The 23,001-nt window shown below is 39.1% G+C and overlaps 1 protein-coding gene across 2 annotated transcripts in view; it reads left to right on the top strand.

Moving 5' to 3' along the window:
• The window catches only part of ITPR2 (inositol 1,4,5-trisphosphate receptor type 2), a 271,369-nt gene that overhangs the window by 228,913 nt on the left and 19,455 nt on the right, over nucleotides 1-23,001 (top strand). For both annotated transcript variants that reach the window (XM_082784800.1, XM_082784799.1), the window contains 7 exons: nucleotides 13-188; nucleotides 1,515-1,679; nucleotides 3,888-4,083; nucleotides 6,187-6,279; nucleotides 10,370-10,497; nucleotides 12,292-12,457; nucleotides 13,712-13,872. In XM_082784800.1, coding sequence (XP_082640926.1) covers nucleotides 13-188; nucleotides 1,515-1,679; nucleotides 3,888-4,083; nucleotides 6,187-6,279; nucleotides 10,370-10,497; nucleotides 12,292-12,457; nucleotides 13,712-13,872 — 1,085 coding nt within the window. The remainder of the gene's footprint in view (nucleotides 1-12; nucleotides 189-1,514; nucleotides 1,680-3,887; nucleotides 4,084-6,186; nucleotides 6,280-10,369; nucleotides 10,498-12,291; nucleotides 12,458-13,711; nucleotides 13,873-23,001) is intronic.

Raw genomic sequence — 23,001 nt, 5'->3', positions numbered from 1 at the left:
TCCTCCATACAGGCACGCTTTCTCCATTGTTTTCAGTCCTCCTTTGGATTGCAGTGGCACTTTGTACAGCAATGCTGTTTTTCATCTCCAAGCCTGTTGGCATTCGACCCTTTTTGGTGTCTGTTATTCTCAGGTCTATATATACTATTGGGCTTGGTCCTACCTTGATACTTCTTGGTGCTGCTAATGTAAGTACTTAAAAAGCAAGCAGAATTTTCAGCAGAAGCAGAGATATTAAGGGTTTTCTATTAAAAAATCCCTTGGTTAGAACTGTGCGAAGAACTTCCTTTTCAGGTTCACGGGTTGAGCAAAAAAATATATATATATAAAAAAAATCCAGTCGTCCTGAAAGAGCAGTATCAGCAAACTGAAAAGCTGAAAAAAATGGGATTTGGTTTTGTTCATATGCAAATATTTTAAAAATAAAAACAATATGAAATTTAAAAGAAATAATGCTGAGTAAAAGGAATCAAATTTACAGTTCCTCATGTTAAAAGAATAATTTTCTCTACCAACATGCTCAGCAAAGTTGACACAAATTTGTAAGGTGTTCTGTGAGCTTAAATCTATATTTTTGAGGAAAGTTTTCAAAATTAAAAATTATCTCAGCCCTTCTCAGATTCTTAATTTATTCATGTCTCTTTTTGCATGTTTACTGAGCTTTATAAAATAAGTCATACTCATATAAGTCATGCTCATAAGTAATCTGTTTACATTTCTGCCTGACTGCTACAGCTCTAATTCACCTTAATGCCAGGCAGCGAATTATTAGGCTGTTTGCCACCAATTCTATGAAAATTGTGCATGCTTGAAAATACCCAGGGACATAGTCAAAGGTAAAGGTAAGCAAGCAGTGCTTGTCCATGTGAAATTTTTGAAAGAAGAAACATATTGAGTCCTTATTGCTTGACCTGGACTACCAAACACATGGGGTTAGTTCCTTCATGTGTACTTCGGCACTGCTTTTCACATGTAGGAACATGCTTTTCACGTGCTTAGGAACAATGGCAAATCTGATGCCGTTGCTTAAATACCATACTTCCAAAATGCCGTTTTGTTTTGTTTTGTTTTGCTTTATGGTAGGCACCCCCACCCTCACCCACCCATCCCCCATACACATGCTGTTGTGTTACTATTGTTCTCCTTGTAGTTGCATTCATAGCTGCTGTTGCATGGTCTCAGGTCTGAACTCAGAATTGTTAGGAATTCACTCTCCAGTTGTTTTTTAATGCCTTATGACATTAATCTCACCCTGCTTACTCATTAATTTATGGAGATATATCAGAGATATCACAGTGAGACAGTGCAGGGTTGGAGGGGTGATATACTTCCAGTTACTCTCATGGACTCACTCCCAGCATGCCTTGGAGATGGATTTATCTTATTTGAACTTCAGCCATCTAAAAGTTGAGCATTTAGTCAAAGCAGCCTATCTAGATTTTTTGCATGCTACAGCAAAGATGAACAGGATTTTTTCTGATGGAGTAAACCTAGCCTTTGTTTACACCCCACAGCTTTGCAACAAAATAGTGTTTCTGGTGAGCTTTGTTGGAAACCGTGGAACTTTTACTCGTGGCTACAGAGCAGTCATCATGGACATGGCTTTTCTCTATCATGTAGCATATGTCCTGGTCTGCATGCTGGGCCTCTGTGTGCATGAATTCTTCTACAGTTTCCTGGTAAGTGTGCTTTTGCGGAGGGGAAAACTTTGCAAAAATAGAAAATACCGTTACCCATGCAGCTGTCTTCAATTTCTTCCTGACAATCAAGCCAAATCATGTGTATTTTTAGCGTGCCATTGTGTTGCTGCCCCTTAGGAGCTGCTGTTTTCATTAGAACCTATTTCTGTTAGAAATTGTTTTATCTGTTTTAGAGCTGAAAGTTTGCCCGTTTCTTTTCAGAAAATCATCACACAGTCTGGTTCTTTCTTCTGTCCCTCTCCATCATACATTTATTCTGTGTATGTTGTAACCTATATCTTGTATCAGTTGTGTCTTCAGACTGTAATCTCTCTGGGACAGGAGTTGTCCACTGGTGTGTGCATCATCCCTATACCAAAAGATCCCATTCCTCAGTTCATGTTGCAGTCCTAATACATAAAAGAGTGACTTAGGGAATAGAGATGGCATGCCTTTGGTGTAGCAGGAAGATTCATCACTATTAATGTATCCCACTTCCATTTTCTTTTGTTGCCATTACCCAGATGGAATGCCTTTTTATAATATGATACAGGTGCAGTGAAAATGAATCATACAAAATTATGCTAAACTCAGCTAACTGCTCCCTTCATGCTGAATAGCAATAAAAGGTGTTTCACTGCTCTTGTTTTCTAACTGTTTTGCTTTTACTAAAACATGAAACATTTAGGTAGACTGACTAAATTGTGGCCATTTACATGCGTTCACCTTCCTGTTGTCATATCTTTCTCAGCTTCCTAAATAGCAGTGAACTCCCAGCATCTCATAGAGGCGCGTTAAGCACTCTAAAATTTAGGCATTCAGTTCTCACTGTGGCGGAGCTCCTGATGAAGTTGTTTTCCAGGTCCATATCTTGACATTAAAGTCACCTTCAAAAAGTTGCACAGACTTCAGACGAGTCAAGATTTTGAGGCTTTAGCTGCAAAACCTTTTCAAATAGATGCAACTCACCTGCTAATTAATGTCTGTCTTAAAAAATGCGCATTGAATCGTATTACTCCTTCAGTGAGTAAGGGTTCTTTACTGTAAAATGCTGTCTGAACTGCAGTGTAGTTTAAGAAACATTTTAAATGCTTACTTTTTTCAGTGACTGCTATCAACAAATGTCCATGATTCATGGATGTTATAATTGTCCACATTCCTAAGTTACTTACAGGTGTTCACTTTGTAGTGAAAGTGTTCCAAAATCCTGCATTTGTTCCTCATATTAAGCTTTGTCTTGTATGGGATGAATGATAACTGTCTTCCCTCTTTCTTCCTTTATTATTAATCCTTTTACAAGGCTGTGGATTTCAGATCTTGTGAATTGTGACTAATACCTTCTTCTGTGGACCATTTTGATAAATCACAGTGTGTCACTTTATATCTGTAATCTGTGTGTTTTGAAGTGGAAATACATATATTATAGATAAGGTCCAAAGCACTATAACACATCGATAGAATTGGAAGAGAAAAAAAGCTATAGTTTCTTGAATATAGTTTCTTGAAAAGCCCTTATCACACTTAATTGCTATTTGAGGCATTTGACATTTAAAGCAGTATTATCTTCATGTATACTTTTCTTACATTAAATATTAGGAAAACATACAGCACAGGGTAAAGAAGAGCAGTTTGGGGTTTTATACAAACAGTGCAATGAATTTAACCTTGTCCTAAAAAGAAATGGCCCTAAGCCTTTCACATGAGTGACTTTTAAATGATCCTATGAACTCAAAGAAACAGCTTACAGACATGTAATTATGTGTGTGCATGAGTGCATTTTTGAGATGCAGCCCATGCATATTTATCAGATGGGAAATTACGTGAAAAATTAATTTGTGGATGTAGATCCATAGTATGGAGATGCTTTTTTAAAATTTTAATCCATCCTGGTTTTGAATATGGGGAAAAAATGGTTCTTGTTGGTTACTACTACCTTGTGTCTGGGTCAGACTCATATATAAGTATACATTTTAGCTTTTGATTTTGCTATAATATGTCTTAAAATTTCAAGTTCCGTGTTACGTTATCTCTCCTATATCCCCAGTTCCCACTGAAATCAATGTGAATTGTGTGTTTATGAAGCTGAGATTACAGAACATGGCTAGATGTATGTTTCAGTAGTTCAGATTATGTTTCTATGTAGTATCTATATACATTCATTTTTATTAATCTTTATTCATTTTTTCCTCTACACTATACTTTTCCCAGCTGTTTGATCTGGTATACAGAGAGGAAACTTTGCTAAATGTGATAAAAAGCGTTACCCGGAATGGTCGTTCCATTATCCTCACCGCAGTGCTAGCCCTCATCCTGGTTTATCTCTTTTCCATCATTGGGTTCCTCTTCTTGAAGGATGACTTCATCATGGAGGTCGACAGGTTGAAAATCAGGGCCCCTGTTGCAGGTACTGCTTTTTAAAATTCATTTCCAAAATACACCTTTTATGTCTGACTAACCAAACTTTGCTCTAGGGAAATTTTGATTTTGTGCTTGTATCTGTGGAAGCAGAACTCCATATACATTAGGACTAAATTAAGTCTCTGGGTAAAATTTCATGTGTAGGGTTGCTTTTCACTAGGCTTTTCTGTTGAAATACTAAAATCCAGCACTCACAATTGATTTATTACATTTTCTTTTAGCATTTTCTAACTCATGCTAACATAAAGAAAAAATTCCTGCATTTCCTAAGTATTTGGAAGAGCAACTGAAAGTGGATTCTATTGGTTCTCATCCCACCTTAAAAGTAGTGCTTGGGATTTTCTGTGTACTTCATGAGGCATGTGATATTATAATGTTTAGTTAATGTATTCATCTGATTACTATTTAAGCTTCATCCAACAGAAATTTATTACAGAATCCACACTTCTGCTGATGTGAGATTTCCTGGAGTATCTCTTAAATTCAGTGTGTTTTTCACAAACACCACTCTTAGTGTATAATCCTGTCTTCAGTAAAATCATTGGAAGTTTTTAAACTGTTTTTTAAAAAGCCAGGATTTCAATTTATTAGAATGAAAAATTTCACCAACATGGACAGAGAGTTACAAACTCACTTTGCTAGAAAAAAGTATGTCTAGTGGGTTGAGATCTTTGTACATGCTGCCAACCAGCCTGCTGGGAGCATGGACAGAGAAGTAGCTGTCTGCATAAAAAGACCTGAAAATAGCTTTTGATTATATTCCTAGAGGTATGATTTTCCCAAATGCTGAGCTCTTCAGACCTGTATGCAAGCATAGAACAACGAATAGGATCCACCCCAGATTGTGTGCGCTCTGTGTTTGTCAGCCTTTTCCTAGCTTTGCTATTTCAGGACCTACAGCACACAAATGAGGCAAAGCTCGTTGAAGACTTGTTGATGTGGGGGAGTGTGATGTATCCATATAGCTATTTGATAACCACAGGAAAAAAGGAACTTAGCGAATTTCTTTTATAGACCTTGCTGTTTGCCACTGATCAACTTCAAAGGGCAACATTGGTTTATATTTGATTTACCATTCATTTTGGGGCAGAATTTATAATCTGAAGTTTCATTTCTAAAAATAATTGTGTCTGTCTTAGGAGAAAGGAAGCTAGATTTATTGGAGCACTGATCTGATACAGTGCAGTAGTTCCTGTGTGTTCGTGTTTCTTCTGTTGGGTTCTTAACAGATTTTTGTGGTGTGTTTGCATGCGTATTCTTGCTGGCTTTATACATTGCCATTTCTTATCAAACACTCATCAAGAAAATATGCTGATGGTATATGGATGGAACATTATGCATCCCAAGACAAGTGCTTAATTTTTTTCTTTATAAAATAGCACAAAGAGAGAGTCAGAGTGGATGTGTTTTCTATGTTACAGAGATTGTCTTAGACTGTTACTTTGGTTGTATGATTTTGCCTTCATTTTTTCTCCTTAAACCTTCTTGTATCTGTGATTTGAAATGCAGAAAATTGTTGAAGATGCACAAGACAAAATTGGTTTGATAAAATCAAGCTGATGTACACATTTACCCACTTTGGGAATGTTAAATTAGTGTTTTACTTGAACCCATACATATTTACAAATGAGTACCAAACTGTGTTATAATCCTTGAAAACTCTTAAATATTCTACATTCAGAATAACTGAACATCAGCTTGTGTCCTTCTTGTCAGCTTTTGTGAATAATTTATCTAATGGTTTTAAAACTGACATTATTTTCATATCTGACAGTTGTTTCTTGCTTTGAATATATCTTGCTCTAGCCAGAAGTAGCAGCATTTGATGTAGATTCATTAATTTCAGGAGATGAAATGGGGATAGTTGTGATATACAGTGTTTATAAATATAAAACCGTGTTTTTGTTCCCTGTGCTTGCTTTTAGCTGTTAGGCAGACTGTTTGAGGAAGGAGGAGTTGGTGGTGTAATTTGTTCTGCTTTTTCTTCTCAACTTTTCAAATCAGTGACTTGCTTCTAGAAAAATAATGACCTAAAACTTTTTGTCGATGCAGTGTCTGTCTTTTTGTCAATATTCTGCTCTTTTCTTAGGTATTGGTGAAGTCCCCACTACAACCCTCACATCAGTGATGGGTGCCTGTGCAAAAGAGAATTGTTCCACAAGCATCCCAGACATTAACCCAGGTTAGTACAAAACCTCCCCAGATTGGTCATCAATTAGAACTGAGGGATTTGTGTGTTATTATTACGACTGCATGAGAAAAGTGATGATTGTTGTTGGAAGGCAGAAGTACTCAACTCCTGGAAGGCTTGGAGCTCAGCTGGGAACTTGTCTATAATGCAAGTGCTTCCCACACCTGATTTCCAATTGCATCAACATTAATTTTGTTGAAATATCGTACTGAATGATTATGCTTGAACATACACGTCTCTTTTTTTGAGCTAGCTTTGCTGAGAGGAAAAGCTTGCTGCTTACCTGCAGCATCTTCACCTGCACACAGTGAACCACTATTAGATTCATTTAGGGCCACAGAAGTTGATTTTAACAGTGTAGCATATATCAGAAAGCTCTTGTGTATATTTTTTACATGCATCTAGGCTGACGTTGTAATGTAGCCGGAAGAGTAAGAGCCCAGATCCAGGACCAAGTATCTGTCTTTTAGTGAGTTACTGTGTCTCAGCTAAGCATGGGCAGGAGTCCATCTATGCATTCCTAGCTTGTGGCAAATACAAGGAAATGCAGACTGTTGCAAGCCATGTCTGTGATAGGCAAGTTGTGTTTCTTCATGCTTGTGGCAAGTGAAAAGCTCAATTGCTCTACTTCAGCAGATCAGTCCATCTGGTTTTACTCTGATACCTGCATTATGAAACTGATCTGCATACCAGAAGGACCCTGTCAACTTTAAATATGCTTCATTAAAATAAAAGGCTTGTCTGGTGTGTTCTACTGGTGTCAAGCCAGTTACCAGACATTGGTTCAGGAAGGAATTTGTCACAGATCAAGCTGACAGAGTGCTTTGCTCTATTTGCTGTTTGAGGCAACATGATCACTCAGGACCTCTGATAGTAGTGCTACTCCATCTCTCCTGCTCTTATCCTGTGACACATTGTAGTTGTTGTGTATGGTCTTCATTACAGTTGTTAAGTTTGTGCAGTGTGGGTGTGTGCAGTAGATGGTCCACAGGCTTAGACTACTTACTGCTACACTTGTGTGTGGTTGCTAGGGGCTGAAGCTGCGGACAAAAGTGGTTCCTTCCTATCCTGTGTTCCAGTATAACACCACTTCACATGCTTTATTCTCCCAGTACAGATTTTTGAGCTTTTATGATCAAGGGTATGGGGGAGAGGGCTATAAAAGTAGACTTTTCAGCCCCAGCTGGTGTGTAAACAGACCTCATAAACAAAATGGGAAGCTGTCTGACTAGATAGAGAAAACAGTCTCTCCCCAAGAGCTATTGGCAAAGCTGCTATATTCAAAAAGTAATCAATCAGTCAAAAGAGATGCAGTATGGCTTTTGCTAAGCTCTTTAAATGATAGAAATCTCACATTTCTTATTTCTTGGCCACAGTTTCTTTAAAATTAAACAATAATGAAAGGGGGCTATACAGAACATCTAGGTACACTGGCACTTCATCTTGGAGTACTTTTATTCGTCCGATAACATTAGAGAAACTACATTTGGTGAGAACTAAAGATCAATATTAGCCAATGAATCACCTGTCAAAAAGTACTATTCTACCTTCTGTCTTCTCCTGGGACAGATCTCCCTTCTGGCGAAACTATGAGTACAGGAGATTTGCAAGGGCTGGCCAGCCTGGGAGTTGGTAGGATTCATGGTGTAGCAGCATAAAGAAATCCACAGCTGTCTGTAGGATACATAAAATGGTCTCAGTGACATCTCAGGGCCACAGCAGAGACATAAAAATCTGGCATTTTAGATCAGATCACTGCTGATCACTTGTTCTGATGAGATTGTGCCTCTACCTTGAGTTTTAATGGTTGAGCCTGCATTCAGTCATTGCTCCTTTTGGTGAGGGAGTTAACCAGCTGGTCTCATTAACTCTACTCAGTACTTTACTCAGAGAACACGTCCTGTCTACAGCTTGCTTCTTCTCTGCTGCACTGAGCTGCCAGCCCCCAAATACTTGGTCTCATCTCCCTTGGAGTCTTCCACTCTTCCCTCCAAGGGCATTTCAATATCACTTAAGTCTTTGCCTGATGAAGTGCTTAAACCACTTAAAGGAACTTCACATCCTAAGTATGTGGCCTCAGCCTTATCCCTCCCTTTCATGCTTTGTAGCCCATAGAGACCAGTGCTAGAAAGGTGCACTAACACTTCTTTGCAGAACGGGACATTTTCTTTACTCATTCCAGTCACAGGCATGGTACCACTCTAGGCAAGTTCAGCTAGGTCCATGTGAGCACTCATGTGTTGCCCCTGCTTGTGTCGAAGCTCAGGCTAAGTAGGCAGGTAGCTGTGGACCGCCAGATGAGGATTTTTGAAATGAATCTTTCTATCATCCCCCTGTACTGCCCTGTGATTGACATCATGACACCAGAACCTGACCATCTGCTGTTTCCAACACCTGACCCAGGTCTTGGGAAAAGTGAAAATTTGTTCTCTAGCTACATAAATGAAATAAAAGCTGTGGCTTTTATATTTATTTTTTTTATTTCTGTTGTGAACAGTCATCTTCTCATGCACAAATATTAGTTCCAAAAATATTAATGAATTAAAGTTGGGAAAGAGGAAACAGGAACAGGATGCAAAAGCAGAGGTGATCAATTGGTATGAATGAGATCACAGTGTGAGTAAAAAAAAATTTCCAGATGTGACAGAGGAAAAAAAAAAAAAAAAGGTTTCATTGTTTCAGTCCTTTCAGTTTCAATATTTGAGCAGGGTTTTTTTTGTTTGTTTTTATCTGGAGTTATTAGTGGTAGCAGTGTCAGTAATGACTGTATAATTCACCAGGGAAGTCTATCCCGGTGTCTGCTTTTGCTTTTCCTTTTCCTTTTGCTAAGAGTTTCTTATATCAGGAATTTGTTTCCATTTAATTTGCTTGTGTAGCAAAAGCAGTGGTGGCAAAAGCAGCAGATACCACCTTTGTTCTGCAAGTATCTATTGCGATACATACACCACAGTTTGGGAACCCATGCCCAAAGTCCAAATTGCTTGTCTGTAATGTGAATGCTTTCAGTCAGTTCATTGTATCTCTGCCCCAGGTGTGATTGTTTGGGAGTTGTTAAATATGCTGTTTCAGCTAACTATTGCAGCAGGCTGTTGTTATCTATTGAACTGTGTTCCGAGTAAGTGCATGAAGTGAACCAAGTGAGAATTCCTGCTTTCACTGCTTAAGTAAATGTATCCCTAAAAAGAAAGGCAGAAGGAGACAGGAAAGCCAGCAGTTACAGTCCTGACCCTTCAGCACAAGCCTGCAGAACACCAGGAAAAACTCAAGCAGGGCTTTTCAAAAGGAGGCTGTTGATGCAGTCACAACATGGGAGTGCGTGGTGGGAGGAATTCTGGCCAAGGCGGAGGGAGTCCCTCCGGGGACTAGTGTTCCAGCTCCTCTGCACGTTCAAATACCTCCTGCACAATAGTACCCTCTGTGGCTCGGCCAAAACCACATAGCAGTTCTGCAGCAGTGATAAGAATAGAATCCAAGTTTTCAGGCTTAGGTCAGTGAGAGTCTTTCATTTAATGCATATCAGACCTGCACTTAGGCACATGCTCTGGTGGAAAGATCATGGACAGATTTACTGATATAAAAGCCAGCCCCTCCTGAATGATTTGAAATGCTAACATGACTTGGCTTGTACATTAGTAGATAGAGGAATGATTTCACAGGAAGACGATCCTTTTGTGAATGTGCTTCTAATTCTGTGTTTATGCTGCTTCTCTTCTGCATGTCAGCTGTGCACTTAGGAGGCCCACTGAAAAAGCAGTCATACTGAAACCAGTGGGAGTACTTGCAAGGGAAGGGATACTCCCATGACTAGAGATGGCAGCTCTGGGTCATTAACAGAGTTACTGGTGGGATAACTGCTTGGGATTTTTGCTGTCTCTCTTCAGGCTAAATATGCCTGCTGCATCTAAGTATGTCACCAGCAGTGACATGCAAAAGGATAGGCATGATCATTGAAATTCTAGCTGGAGAATATAAAAGGCAGATGTGTATTGCAGTTGCTTTCTCTCATAGAGAATCATGGCTTTGTTTCATGAGTGATTATTCGATGCTGTGATTCATAAAGGTGATCTTTTCCTGTTTATAGGTGAGGAAGAGGAAGATGGAATTGAAAGGACCTGTGACACCCTGCTCATGTGTATTGTGACGGTATTAAACCAAGGCCTGCGAAATGGTGGTGGTGTGGGAGACGTGCTCAGAAAGCCTTCCAAAGACGTAAGTGTTTTGGCTGAGGAAATGTATTACTCCCTGTGCATCTCATGAATGCCAAAGTCAATTTTTGGAGGTTATAGACAGTATTTTTATCTAGTCTGCTCTAATGTTACACAGTTGATTTATCCATGTAATTTTTACATCCCAGATGGAATACTTAATGGGAAGAGCTGTGCTTGGTGTGATATTACTTGAAGAAAGAAACTCTAGGCAGTAGTTTATCCTTTCTTGAAAAGTGGAGCATGTCATAACCTTCTAAGCACTGCTAAGAGGTATTGCTGGATTGGATCAGTTTGCTATTGCACTAAGAATTATAAGTGCAAACTTTTGAAAAGGATTGACTAATGAGTATATGTCAAGACTCTCCATTCTAGTACCTAAAGTGCTTCTTTAGCTGAATTTCAGCTTGGCATCTGCCCTGGAATGGGTTCTGTTGTTTATTTATACTGAACTAGCATCAAATTCAAAACAAAATTCCATACATAACGGTAGAAGTCCTCTTCCTGAAGTCTTCTTCAAAATGGAGTTCATTTAAAAGCTGTTCATAATATTTGGGTTTTATGCATTTTGATTTAAGTTCAAGAAGAACAGCATAAATAAAGGTAATCTAGCTGCACTTTGTCTGGTGGGCCACACCATAACAGGATTAAACTCACAAGTGATATTTCATCAGAGCTTTCAAGAGTCCAGAGACAAATAACTCAGATCTGGATGGAAGAGCTCCTTGTGTGAGTAGTAGGAATCTAGGTCCTAACTCATAGACCAGGAGGTTCTGGAGGGACTGCAGACCATCCCAATGAAGTCTATAAACACTTAAAAATTTTGAAAGTGACCCTTGCCACCTAGTAGTAATCTGATGCTAGCTACATTAAAGCATGTCACAGAAGGTAGCACATATCCAAATGACTGTGTGGGAAGCTGAGAAAATCAATGGCTTTCAAGTTAGTGTCATGGTGAAGAGAAGAACATGGATTTTACGTTCCTCCTTCTTACACTGAATGTTTTCTCCTGTTTGCCACAGAATGACTTTGCTGTTTTATTAGAGATGCTAATGAGAATCCAATCCATCCTTTGCAAGAAGGAAAATAGCTAAGATGTGAACATACAAAACTATGGTAAAATAGGGAATATAAGCATTTCAAAGTGGTGTGTGTGTGCATGTGCATGCTGTTCTAGGAAGACAGAAAAGTGGTCTTCCCACCCTTAGCCCGCTTATAGCCAGGACACTGGTTTAGCATAGTGCTAGAACCATCGATGCTCTCTGCTTGGACAGAGTATAGTAGACTGGTCTTGTCATCATGCAGGCACTCTCCCCTGGTTTCCAGTTGTTCAGTGTGCAAACTTGGCGTCAGTTTGGAATATTTCACAAGAACATACCATCAGCATATCCCTATGTGCTACAGTACAATACTAAGAAGAGTTATCATAGCTGTCAGTGGGAACTAGAAACTGTATATCCCTGTTTCTGTACTGGGAAGATAATTATCTTCAGTAGAGGAGATTACAGTAATGCATCTACACTGCATCTGGTACACAAGCTAGTCTCTTCTTCCTGCTATAGGAAACAGCACAAAGGACCACAGCAGTACTGAAGAGATAGCATATATGGCATATGAAGCCAAATCTTCTTTGCCTACTTGTATAGGTAGTCCCTATCTATTTTTGTAAGTAAGGCTAACAGAAGTTGGCGTATGAAAAGAAAGATGCACAGCTTTGCTGAGCTAATGTGAAAATGTTATTTAATATTTTAGAGAAGTGCTATTTTTGTATCTTATTGCAACCTTATTATTGTTTCAGGAGCCCTTGTTTGCTGCACGAGTTGTTTATGATCTTCTGTTTTATTTCATTGTCATAATTATTGTTCTGAACCTAATCTTTGGAGTCATAATTGATACATTTGCTGATCTCAGGAGTGAAAAGCAGAAAAAGGAGGAAATACTAAAGACAACCTGTTTCATCTGTGGTAAGTGTTTCTGAGCTATGGAGACATTTCATGGGTAAAGGCAAAAAATGAACTATTTCTCAATAAATAAAGTGTGAACCTAAGGGGTGGTTATCTTCTGGAAAGAAAGTCTGTAAAAATGTCCAAGTTTGGTTCTAAATTTATTCCTTCTCAGTAGGAAACAGATTTGGTTTAGGAGTCAAAAGACAAGCTTTGCTAAGAGGTGGCTTCGCAGTCTCTACCCAGGATCTGAGGGAGAAGAGCTGTGTCTCACACTCGCATCATCACCACTAATGGAGTTGGTGCAGTTGCTGACTTTATTTCACAAAGCGTGATGCAGATGAAAGTACAGCTTGCTATTTCACAGCACAGTGCATTCCAGAAGGGTAACAACGGCAAAATCCGCCTGTTTCAGAAGGTGACATGAAACAGGGAACAAAAGAATTAAATGAAAATCATCCTCACAAAGCCCACAGATGAATCGCGCTTGTTTTGAGGTGCAGTCACAAAAAGGGGCAGACCTTCACTCCCCTGGGGGACTTTAGAAATACCTTCTTTTTTTTGTAGACTGGGTGTTGTTTCCATGGTTGTACTGACAGGGATGAACAGCCACAGTGCACAGAGGCTTTAGTATCAGTGGAAAGCTCTACAAGAGATCCAAGGAGGAAAGCCGTAATATGGAGAAAACCATTTGTGAATCCTCTCCTTCCTCACTATGGCACTATTCTTCAGAGATTCAACTGGATACAACAAAAAATAACATGAAATTCTTACAACTACATCTCTGCAAAGACTCACCCTCACTGCTAGGTTTAAGTGCACAAACAATCCCACTGCAGCTTAAGTGGGACTATTCACATGCTTGGTGCTAAGCACATGCATAAATCTTCACAAGATCAGGACTGAGATTGCATGCTGTGTGCTAACCAGTATACATTTAGAAAGAATCAGAGCCAACACTTGTAAAGTACTTTATAGCCTTCAGCATAGAAGGCACTGTAAAACTGTAACATATTTATTATATTGTTATTGTTATTAACTGGAAATATCACAAAAGAGGATAAACTCTGTGCTGAAAGAATTCTGTCAGGAATGCCTTCTAGCCTGGTATATTCTTGCCTGGCAGTTACTCTATGTGGTTATAGCTTTTAAATTAGGATCCTTCAAATTTATGAACCTTTAAATTAAGTTAGGTTCCTTTCTCCAACATATTTAACAGATTTGGGTATTTTTATGTTGATTTTTTTTTTAATATTATGTTCATGTCTTTTGCAGGACTGGAGAGAGATAAATTTGATAACAAGACAGTTTCGTTTGAGGAGCATATAAAGTCAGAACACAACATGTGGCATTATTTATACTTTATAGTTCTTGTCAAAGTTAAAGATCCAACTGAATACACTGGTCCAGAGAGTTATGTGGCACAAATGATTGTGGTAAGTCAATTTGGGCATGTACTTTATGCAACTGAGAGATGTTTTGTGCAATTAGAGCAGAGCATATCTGTCCTTTACCCTCTGTCTGAACAATGGGAGGCATCAATCTGTATTTTTAAAAATCTCTTCACGTGTCTTAGACAGTCTGCAACAAAGCCCAATCTTAAATATAATGAAAAAGATGAAGGTACAGGCCACAGTTGCTAGTTTGGCTTTCATGCTGTCATGCTCTGTGGGTTCCACTCCCTCATTAGCCAAACCAGAGGCAGAGGAGCATGCATAACATGTGCTACTGCTACTGCTTTGTCCAGTGTCTCTGGGCTGCTATCCAGAAAAATAATGTCTCCTGCTGAACGGTGAAGCACAGGGTTAGTGTTGAGAGGCTAGTGTTTTCTCCTATGACTGCTCTGAACAAGCTATTGAAAAGACCAAGAACTGCTTCAGGGATTTGAAGAGCTGCAGAAACTCTTCGTCATGAAGAGTTTTTGGATTCAGACTTGGAGTCAGAGACAGAAATTTGATGACATGCGGGCAGAGAGATGTTCAATCACATTTCGTTTCCAGCTTACTGTCAAAGAGAGTTCCTTCCAGTGAAAGAGAGGGATGGGTTGTCAATGGTACCTGGTTTGGGGCTTCATTTTTGAGGAATTCCAGAACAGCCCCACAAAGAGTGGCATTCAAGGGACATTTCTTACTACCTTTTGTGATAGTCTGGTGTACCATTTTCTTCTAGTGGACTTCCTGTCAGTTACTGCACTGCTAAGGGCCTATGCTGGGATTTGTGGCTGCAGAGCTAACATATGTGTGAATCCCAAAGGAGAGTGTAACCAAATGCACATCAGGCTTTGCTGTTCATGTATTTATGGAGCCACATTTCTTATGGAGAATATCTACTTTGTTATCTTTCATTGAATTTTTCATTATGCGTACTACTCAATCGTGCTTGTGAAATTCTGGGTGCCCTTATACATGTAGTCCTAAGCCTAGCCAAGGGGAAGAGCCTTCTCCTTTAACTTTAGCTGTCTGAAAGTCAGGCACCTGGTTTAAATAGATGTCAGCATAGAAAGCTGTGTCATTTATCCTGCCTTAAGATAGGTGTCTAGGATGGCTTGGGTGACATACCATGGCAGTGCCTTTCTCACTCCATTGAGAGCCAAAATGATTAGTTTAGACAAGATTCCTAATAGGGAGCTGGCTGAAGTTGGAGTAGATGACTCACATTGCACAGACCTGTGCAGAGCTTACCTTGAAGAACGGTTTGTGTTTAGACAGAAGGTCTAAACTGAATGCTGTGGTGAAACAGAACTTTTATAATTGCTATTACTGCTATGTGGGAAGGCAGTGTAGCAGGTCATGGGAATTAGTGCTCAAGTACAGAGGAGCTGCCTATGTCCATGGAAATTTAGAACTGCCAGTCCTATTGACCAGCTTAGTGCATTTATGCTGTTAGGCAGTAATGGATCTTCTGTATGACAGGTAAGATAGAAAAGCTAAGACAAAAGCTTGTATTCTCTGTTCCATTGCAGGAAATTATTCATAGTGTCAAGTTGTCCTCTTACCTGAAAATATTTCTAGCTTATCTCAGAAATGCTCTTTAATTCATGGAATCAACATCTTTGGGCTATAGGACTTGTCTCCTTTGTCTGTTCCTTCCTACTCTCTTCTTCCTCTCTTTCCCTGCAATGTTTATATGGTTTTTAACTTTGAGAGTATGTATGTTAAGTATTAATGTTTAATTTTCAGGGATGCATTAATATTCATAGTAAGTGTATTCATCCCGTGGCAGCAGTGGTTTGAATTTTCTGATGCAATTCACTAATTTATTTTACGTTTGCATTAGTAGTCAGAACTCCTGTTTGAATACCTAAAACATTAACAGAAAAGTGCCAAAACATGTGACCTCAAGCACTGTACTGATTTCTCAAAGACACTCTATGGCAGAATACTGGTGGTTTGAGTGGTTAATAGTAATCAAGGTTTTGGAATTATTAAACCCTGTGAAAGAGGGCTTTTTTTTATTATTTTTTTTTCTTTTTTTTTTTTTTTTCCATGAGTATATATAAAATTAGTGGCTATTCTGGATGAGGGAGAGGTACATATGGTAGGTATGCTACCCTAGGTAGAGGTACGTAGGGTAGGTGTGCTGCAGAAATACTGTATCTGTGAAGCAGAATCAATTGGAAACATTTGAGTGAATAAAAAAAAAGGACTCTTTATCTTGGAGCCAGAGATTACTTGATACCACATGGTACAAGGACTATTAAGAAATTAAATAAAATAATCTGACTGGAGGAATGGAATTTCCTGGAAGTATGAGATTCAGCTAGAAGAATTTGAGAGATATAACTTTGCTTATGACCAAAAGAAGATTCAAAAGTGAAACACCCAGAAGTAGTTTTACAGGTGTCATCATCTGTTGGTGCTGATGTAGCTTATGTGTTTCGCGTGTTTCAAACCCAGCATGATAATAATGAAATTATATTGAAAATATGCAAGATGTACTACATTCATTATAGCAGTTTTTGGCCTTAAGACAAAGAGGGAAACAAATTGCTTAAGACTTTTCAGCTGACTGGAGGCTGAGTAACCACTCTTGTGATTCTGGAAGAGGTAACAAAGTCCCTGATAAGAGATTTAAGTTCTGCTTAGGATCTAGCACAAGAGAGGCAAACTTCAAATTCATCTTTCACAAGGGAATTGGGACTTACCAGTGGAACTGACTCATCACTGAATGAGGCTGATGGGGAGTTTATGGGGATGTGACACTGTAGTTCAGATGGGAGTCCAAAATGCATAGTGAAGAGAAGGGAATGCAGCATTCAAAGTCAACGGCAAGAAAAGAATATGAAGTTTCCTTTGCTGAATCGACTTGAAGATAATGCCCAGCATATCAGAAAAGATGCAAGACGTGCAGTGGATTACAATACTTAATAATGGCACTATAGGCAAAGAGGAGGATGGAAATAATTGTTCAAAAGCATTTTTCGCTCTGTAAGGGATAACATTACTGTGCAATTGCTCTACAATTACCTTAAAGGAGGCTATAGCAAGTTGGGGATTGGTCTCTTCTCCCCTGCACTAAGTGATACGACAAGAGGAAATGCCCTTAAGTTGCACAAGGAGAGGTTTAGGCTGGATATTAGGAAAAATTTCTTCACTGAAAGGGTTGTGAAGTATTAGAACAGGTTGCCCAGAGAAGTGGTTGAGTCACCGTTCCTGGAGGTCTTCAGAAAACGTGTAGATGTAGCGCTTAGTGGCATGGTTTAGTGGCGGACTTGACAGCACTAGGTTACAGGTTGGACCAGATGATCTATGATTCTATGATTCTGACATTGTGGCAGAAGATGGATTGACCATCAAGTTGAAAATGAGAGAGAAGTTGTTATTTTTTAATTTGAGTGCCATTGATTAAGCCAGAAGGTTATGGAAGTCAATATGGCAACACTATATGTAGTGGAAGATAAACCTGGAGAATGTCTGAATTTACAGTAGAATGTGCTGGCAGGACCTGTGGGTGATTAATAAATTGGAGATGGTTAAAGGTAGAAGGAGATCCTTGAAAGGTCACCTGTTGTTTGGATGAAGTGTGGCAAACCTTTGCTATCACTGAGTTAAAAAAAAAAAAAAAAAAGTGAAAAGTGTGTGGGAGGGTAGAAGAACACCTCAGTCTCAGGGCATTTTTGAAGGGGACAAGGAGGACTGAGAATTTACATTTAGGGTGATACAGAATGTGAAATTCCATAAATAGTACACCTGGAAAAGCTCTCCTAGCTCAATGAGTTTTTTATTATAATTAGGTAGGCCTTTATGGGTGTTTCTGTAGCTTTAAGGGATCAAATTCTGTGTTTTCACAGCCAGAGTACTTGAAGAGAATTTCTACTCAAATCTAATCCTCAAGGTTCAGACCCATCCTTATATATATTTAGGTCAATTTTTGGAGTATGCCTCAGTAGCTTCTTAGTAGAAAGTAAAGTTTAGTTCCAAATGTCATTCTCACTATGCCTACAACTGTGGTTAGGAACCAATTATTAATTGTACTTCTCTACTTCTGTATTCCAGAAAGCAACATTGGAGTGGTTATCAGTATAACTAAACACCAGGGGAAATGTATGCATTTTCTGGTAGTCTTGTTTCTTTATTGTCCAGACCCATCAGGACCCCAAAATATGACTGACTGTGATACTTGTTTACCAATCATTTGTTCAGCAAACGGTGAAGCATCTGGATTGAAGGTTTGGAAAGGAAAAAAGGAAAAAAAAAATACAGCCCTTACTCAGAGGAAACATTTTTGCAGGTTCCCAAGTTCACTTTAATCTCTGTTCCAGGGGTTGCTTGTTTCAAGGCATTTCTATGAGTTTTGTGTCTCTAGCCTCAGAAGTCCTTAGGGCAGAGGACTTATTTTGCTTTTTTCCTCTGGAGCATAGACATTGGTGCAAGCTCCTAATGTTCGCTGCGATATTCAGATCATCAGCTCTGAATTTGCTTCAGTGCTTAGCACACTGTTCTGAGAAGTGACTGAAGTAATAAGTAGCCCAGCTCATATAAAATATATTTATTTCTAAGAAAAAAAAAAAAAAGGTACAATGTATAAAATGTGTTGTAAAACAACGCATAGTTTATTCACCTCTAACTTTTTAGACAGTGCCTATTTGGAGATGTTGATGGGAATAAAGCACTTTAGATCTTTTAGTGATGCCCATTCTTCTGGCACACTATCTTGTATCAGTTCTTGGGTGAAATATTAATTAATATTAAATCAGGGCAGTAGGTCTTATTATTTTTTTATTTTCCAGGCTTCTTTTATGAAGTCAGACAGGTATTACTTCATATCCAAAAATACAGAAACTTTGAAAAGCTGGATACATGCATTATATTTGCACTGAGAAACTACATGAATGATTCCCCTATTGAGTTTTCATTCCAGCAGAAAAAAATTCTTATCTGACCCATTTGACCAGAAATTCCATCCCTAGTAAACCCACAGAGATGCACATAACTTGTATTGCATCAATACAGCAATCTTTGAATGTTCCTTGTGTCCATTTGTCAGAGGAGACAGTTTAATGTGATAGCTGGAACACTGAAGGTTAACATCCAAATTTCAGGCTTCTCTTTTCAGCGATGCAATTTATACATGCAGATTTCACCAAAGCTTTGATAGCTGCAAATAGATAAATGGAGGCAAAAAATGTAGATGATTAGTTACTGAATTTTTTGCAGCAAGTCAGAGAGAGATACGAATTAGCCTATGGCTTGTACCTCCATTCATTTGCAAAAATAAAAGGCTGTAGGCATAGTAATTATATTAATTATTTTGCCCATTGGAAGAATGACAGACTTCAGAAAACAAAGCCCTAAAAGTTTTGTTCTCGCGTGCCCTGTCCACAGTTCTTAGCAAGTTTCATAATGGATTTTATCAGCATTAGTGCTACCTGTCATAACTACATAATTACAGCACCTAATTATATTATTACTTATTTACTCTAATTATGTAATTGGATGTAATTGGTGCAATTACATAACTCCTCAATCAGCTGAAAACTGCTCTAAAACCAGCCTATGTTCATAAGAGTAAAGGATAGATACTGTGATGCGTTAAGCCATGTCCCTAAAGCAAGGCAGTCTTCAGTAGGAAATTAATGGTTCTGTCCTCCTGCCACTGAGGTTACTGGGACCTTGAGCCTTTTATGCTGTGATAGGATCTTAAAAGTATTCCTTTACACCTTCTTTTGTAAATATATCTTCCCTGAATAGCAAATCCCTAATCTTAAGCATCTCTTCGGGCTATTCAGGATCCCAGTACTTCCACTGAAATCCAAAGAAAAATTCCCATCACCATTTTTAGAATTAGGCAGAAAAGACTGCTTGAGCAACATCAGCCTGAAATTCTGAATAGCAATTTTTCTTACTTAGTTCTTTTAAAGGCACTTTTGTGCCTAGCCATTGGTAACGTGACAAAATATTTTAACTACTTCATTTGTAACATTTAGAAACTTCATTTTGAAGGTGTCAGCTTAATTTTATTGATAATATTAAATAAATATTTGGCATAATGTCTCAAACATGTCCCTGTCAGGAGGAAAAATGCTTTCCCCATTTGGAAAAAATCTATTTTTGTTGTTGTTGTGTTGTGGGTTTTTTTTGAGGGGAAGGGTTGGTTCTGGTTTGGTTTGGTTTTAAATACAGAAGTTTGAAAATTGAGCTGAATTTAGTGCTCTCTTGAGCTGGTGCTGTTGTGTCTTTTCTTCCTACCTCCAGTCTCATGCTTTTGCCTTCTTTTTCTGTTTGATACACAGAAGTAGGTATTACATTCAGAAGCAGCACTGGGAATAATGCCAAGTGAGCCATCAAGGAGTCTCACAATAGCTGTCATTCTGCCCATACTGTGCGCTGGGCAATGCAAGCCATTTAATGTCAGCTTCCTCCTCTCTTCTGCCTTGATGCCCCTGGGTTCATACCTTGGCAGTGACGCTGCAAGGTCTGGCCAGAGTCTGTGAGGCTCGTGGGCAGCTCTGACCCCAATGGAGATGTCAGGTGTCAGAAATGCCATGGCAGGGACAATGGGCAAATCCTTCCTAGAGCCAGGCTTCCTTGTGGATAGTCCCTGGCATGCCAGCGTGTGGCCTGCAAAAGGATTTCTTGCATTTTAGGCAGCCTCAGCAGAAGTGGCTACCTGTTGAAACTGCAGAAGCAGGAGCCAAGCAGAGCCTGCAGAGCCTGACAGCAGTGTGTCAAGATCCTGACTGCTTACCCTTTGGCACTGCCAGGCAGCAAGCCAGACATCCAGCCTATTCCATGGCCATCCCCGAGCAATCCACAGGGAACCCCAGCTCTGGAGGAGGCAGGTCCGAAGGAAATACAAGTGGATGAGGTATAAAGGCAGTGAAAAAGCACTGCAAGGAAAGGGGAACAGCAGGCAGGCAAGCAGGAGCAGGGTTTGTAGAACAAGCTGTTCTTCACTGCTGTCAGTTTTTTTCAGAGAATGTAATAAAATAATATGTACTAAAAGGGCTGTTGACCTCAGGTCTTAAAATATAACTTCTTTGGAGATGAAAAAAAAAAAGTTCTGACATCCAGGATTTTTCTATTATGTTATCTGTTGTCTTTTTGAATTTTGGGAGGCAAAAGTTTTCCCTGCTAATTTTTCTCTCTAGTCTATAGATACTCAACGTACCTCAACCATTCTGTGATAGCCTAATTACAGCCAACGATTGCTAAACACCGTACGGGTAGTATCTAAGAATGACTTAAAACAGAGAAATGTCAATCCCAGGTAACATTCGTACTGCAGAAGGGACACTCTGTTTGACGCTCTGTGTGTTTTTCACACACACTCTGGTGGTTCAAACTAGACAATTTGAGAAGTTTCCTCCCCCAGATGTTCACCATACCCTTCTGTTGCAATTTACCACAACAATAGCAGAGGGGGCAGGACAAGCAGTGCATTTGTTCACTCGTGAGCTTCTGCAGTTCACAGCCTGGAGTATTAATGTGAAAATTGATGGCCATTTAAGTCACGCCAGTCTGAACTGCACTGCTTGAGGAGAGTACACACCACTGATTCTTTGCCTTTTTATTGGTAGGGAAAGAATCAGCAGCGAGAAAGGGCACACAGCTGACAGGGGTGACCCTGTCAACTGCTACAGCTAAATCTGCCAGGGACTGTGAGCTGTGGTTCTTAAACTGGCTCACTATAAATAAACTTGTATTTTTAAGGTTTCTTCATTATCATAAATTCTAGTTCAACACCAAGTTTCTGATCTGGCAAGTTACAGACTTTGACATACTCACAGGACTGGACTTGTGCACCCAAATGTGCTGCCGGAGTGGGGCATAACGTTTATAACTTTGGGGAAGATAATAATGCTTCTATTGTTATGTCTGATTTATTTGACTGCTAAAAACTGGCCTTCCTCCAAAAAAGAGCAGATGTTATCAAAGCAAAACTTGTAAGGATGAGATGTATGTACATAGCATTAAGCTATGCAACTTTTCCTTAATTACTTTTAAAAGACTGATACAATGCATGTCACATTATGAGTAATTACTTACCGTGGCAGTTATACCAATAGCACAAAAGCTGGGTGCTAAATAAGATCTGAGGTCTCACTGACAGGCTAATTTCCTAGGAAATACAATGTCGGTTTTGTCTGCAGTCAGGTTTTCATAAAATAAGCAATTAAAGAAATATGCCTAAACACATGATTTACTGCTCCTATTTTTTGTTATTCTCAGTATAGGAGAGCAAGCGAGCAGTAGTCTCTCTATGCCCTTCTACATGGAAGCAGGCCCTCTGCGATGTTCAGGGCTTCACTTCAGGTGCACCAAGTCCTGGAAAAAAAGTGATTTTTCTGCTTAAAGGCCTGCCTAAAACTTACAGAGGATCTCAGAGCCATTGAGTGGTGATAGGCAGTCACTGAACAGAACTGGGATTGTGCTTAGCACAGGCTCAGCCACTGCTTTTGCCCTTCTCCCCTCATAAACCTGAGTGTTACCCAGTTTTATATTTACAGAACATATTATGGTTTGTTGCTTTTTCTTCTGCTAAGTATTGAATTATTTTTCTATTGTTGATTTTCCTATTATTCAAAAATAACATTCATTTCTTCAGGTAGCCCATTACTATTTTGCTTCTCCGTACAATTTTGCCTCTACGTTATTATCTTACAAAAGAGCTCAACACCTCCCTCTCTACTTCATAAAATAAGCAATTATAGTAACCTGCCTAATTAGCTGATTTCCTGCTCATTTGTGTGTTTGTCAATGCATGAAAAGTTAGCATCACATGAGGACTTTGCCTCTCTGTACAAAGCTCCTATTATACAAGAAAGCTGCTTCAGGGTCTCTGCATCTTTCAGAACTGGGCTCTTTGGTCCACCATAAATAATTTGACTGGCCTTGTTGACTAGGTGATGTGTGAGGTATAGGGAAATAAAAGGACAGGTGAACTTCTTTTGGGATCTCATTTAAAAGCTTGAGGTTTTAGTGGCTTTAAGTTTATATACATTCTTTCCAGACAGGCAAAATTAATTCTCCTGTTGCTGCTTGAATGGGAAACCACAGATCTGATCCTGCTTTCTTAGAAATGATGTCATTAGCTGGAGTGAGAGAAAAATCAACATCAACCAC

This window comes from Aythya marila (assembly GCF_965140915.1).
Source record: "Aythya marila genome assembly, chromosome: 1".
Lineage (NCBI taxonomy): Eukaryota > Metazoa > Chordata > Aves > Anseriformes > Anatidae > Aythya > Aythya marila.
The sequence above is the reverse complement of the archived record's forward strand: the minus strand, read 5'-3'. Positions and strand labels throughout refer to the sequence as shown.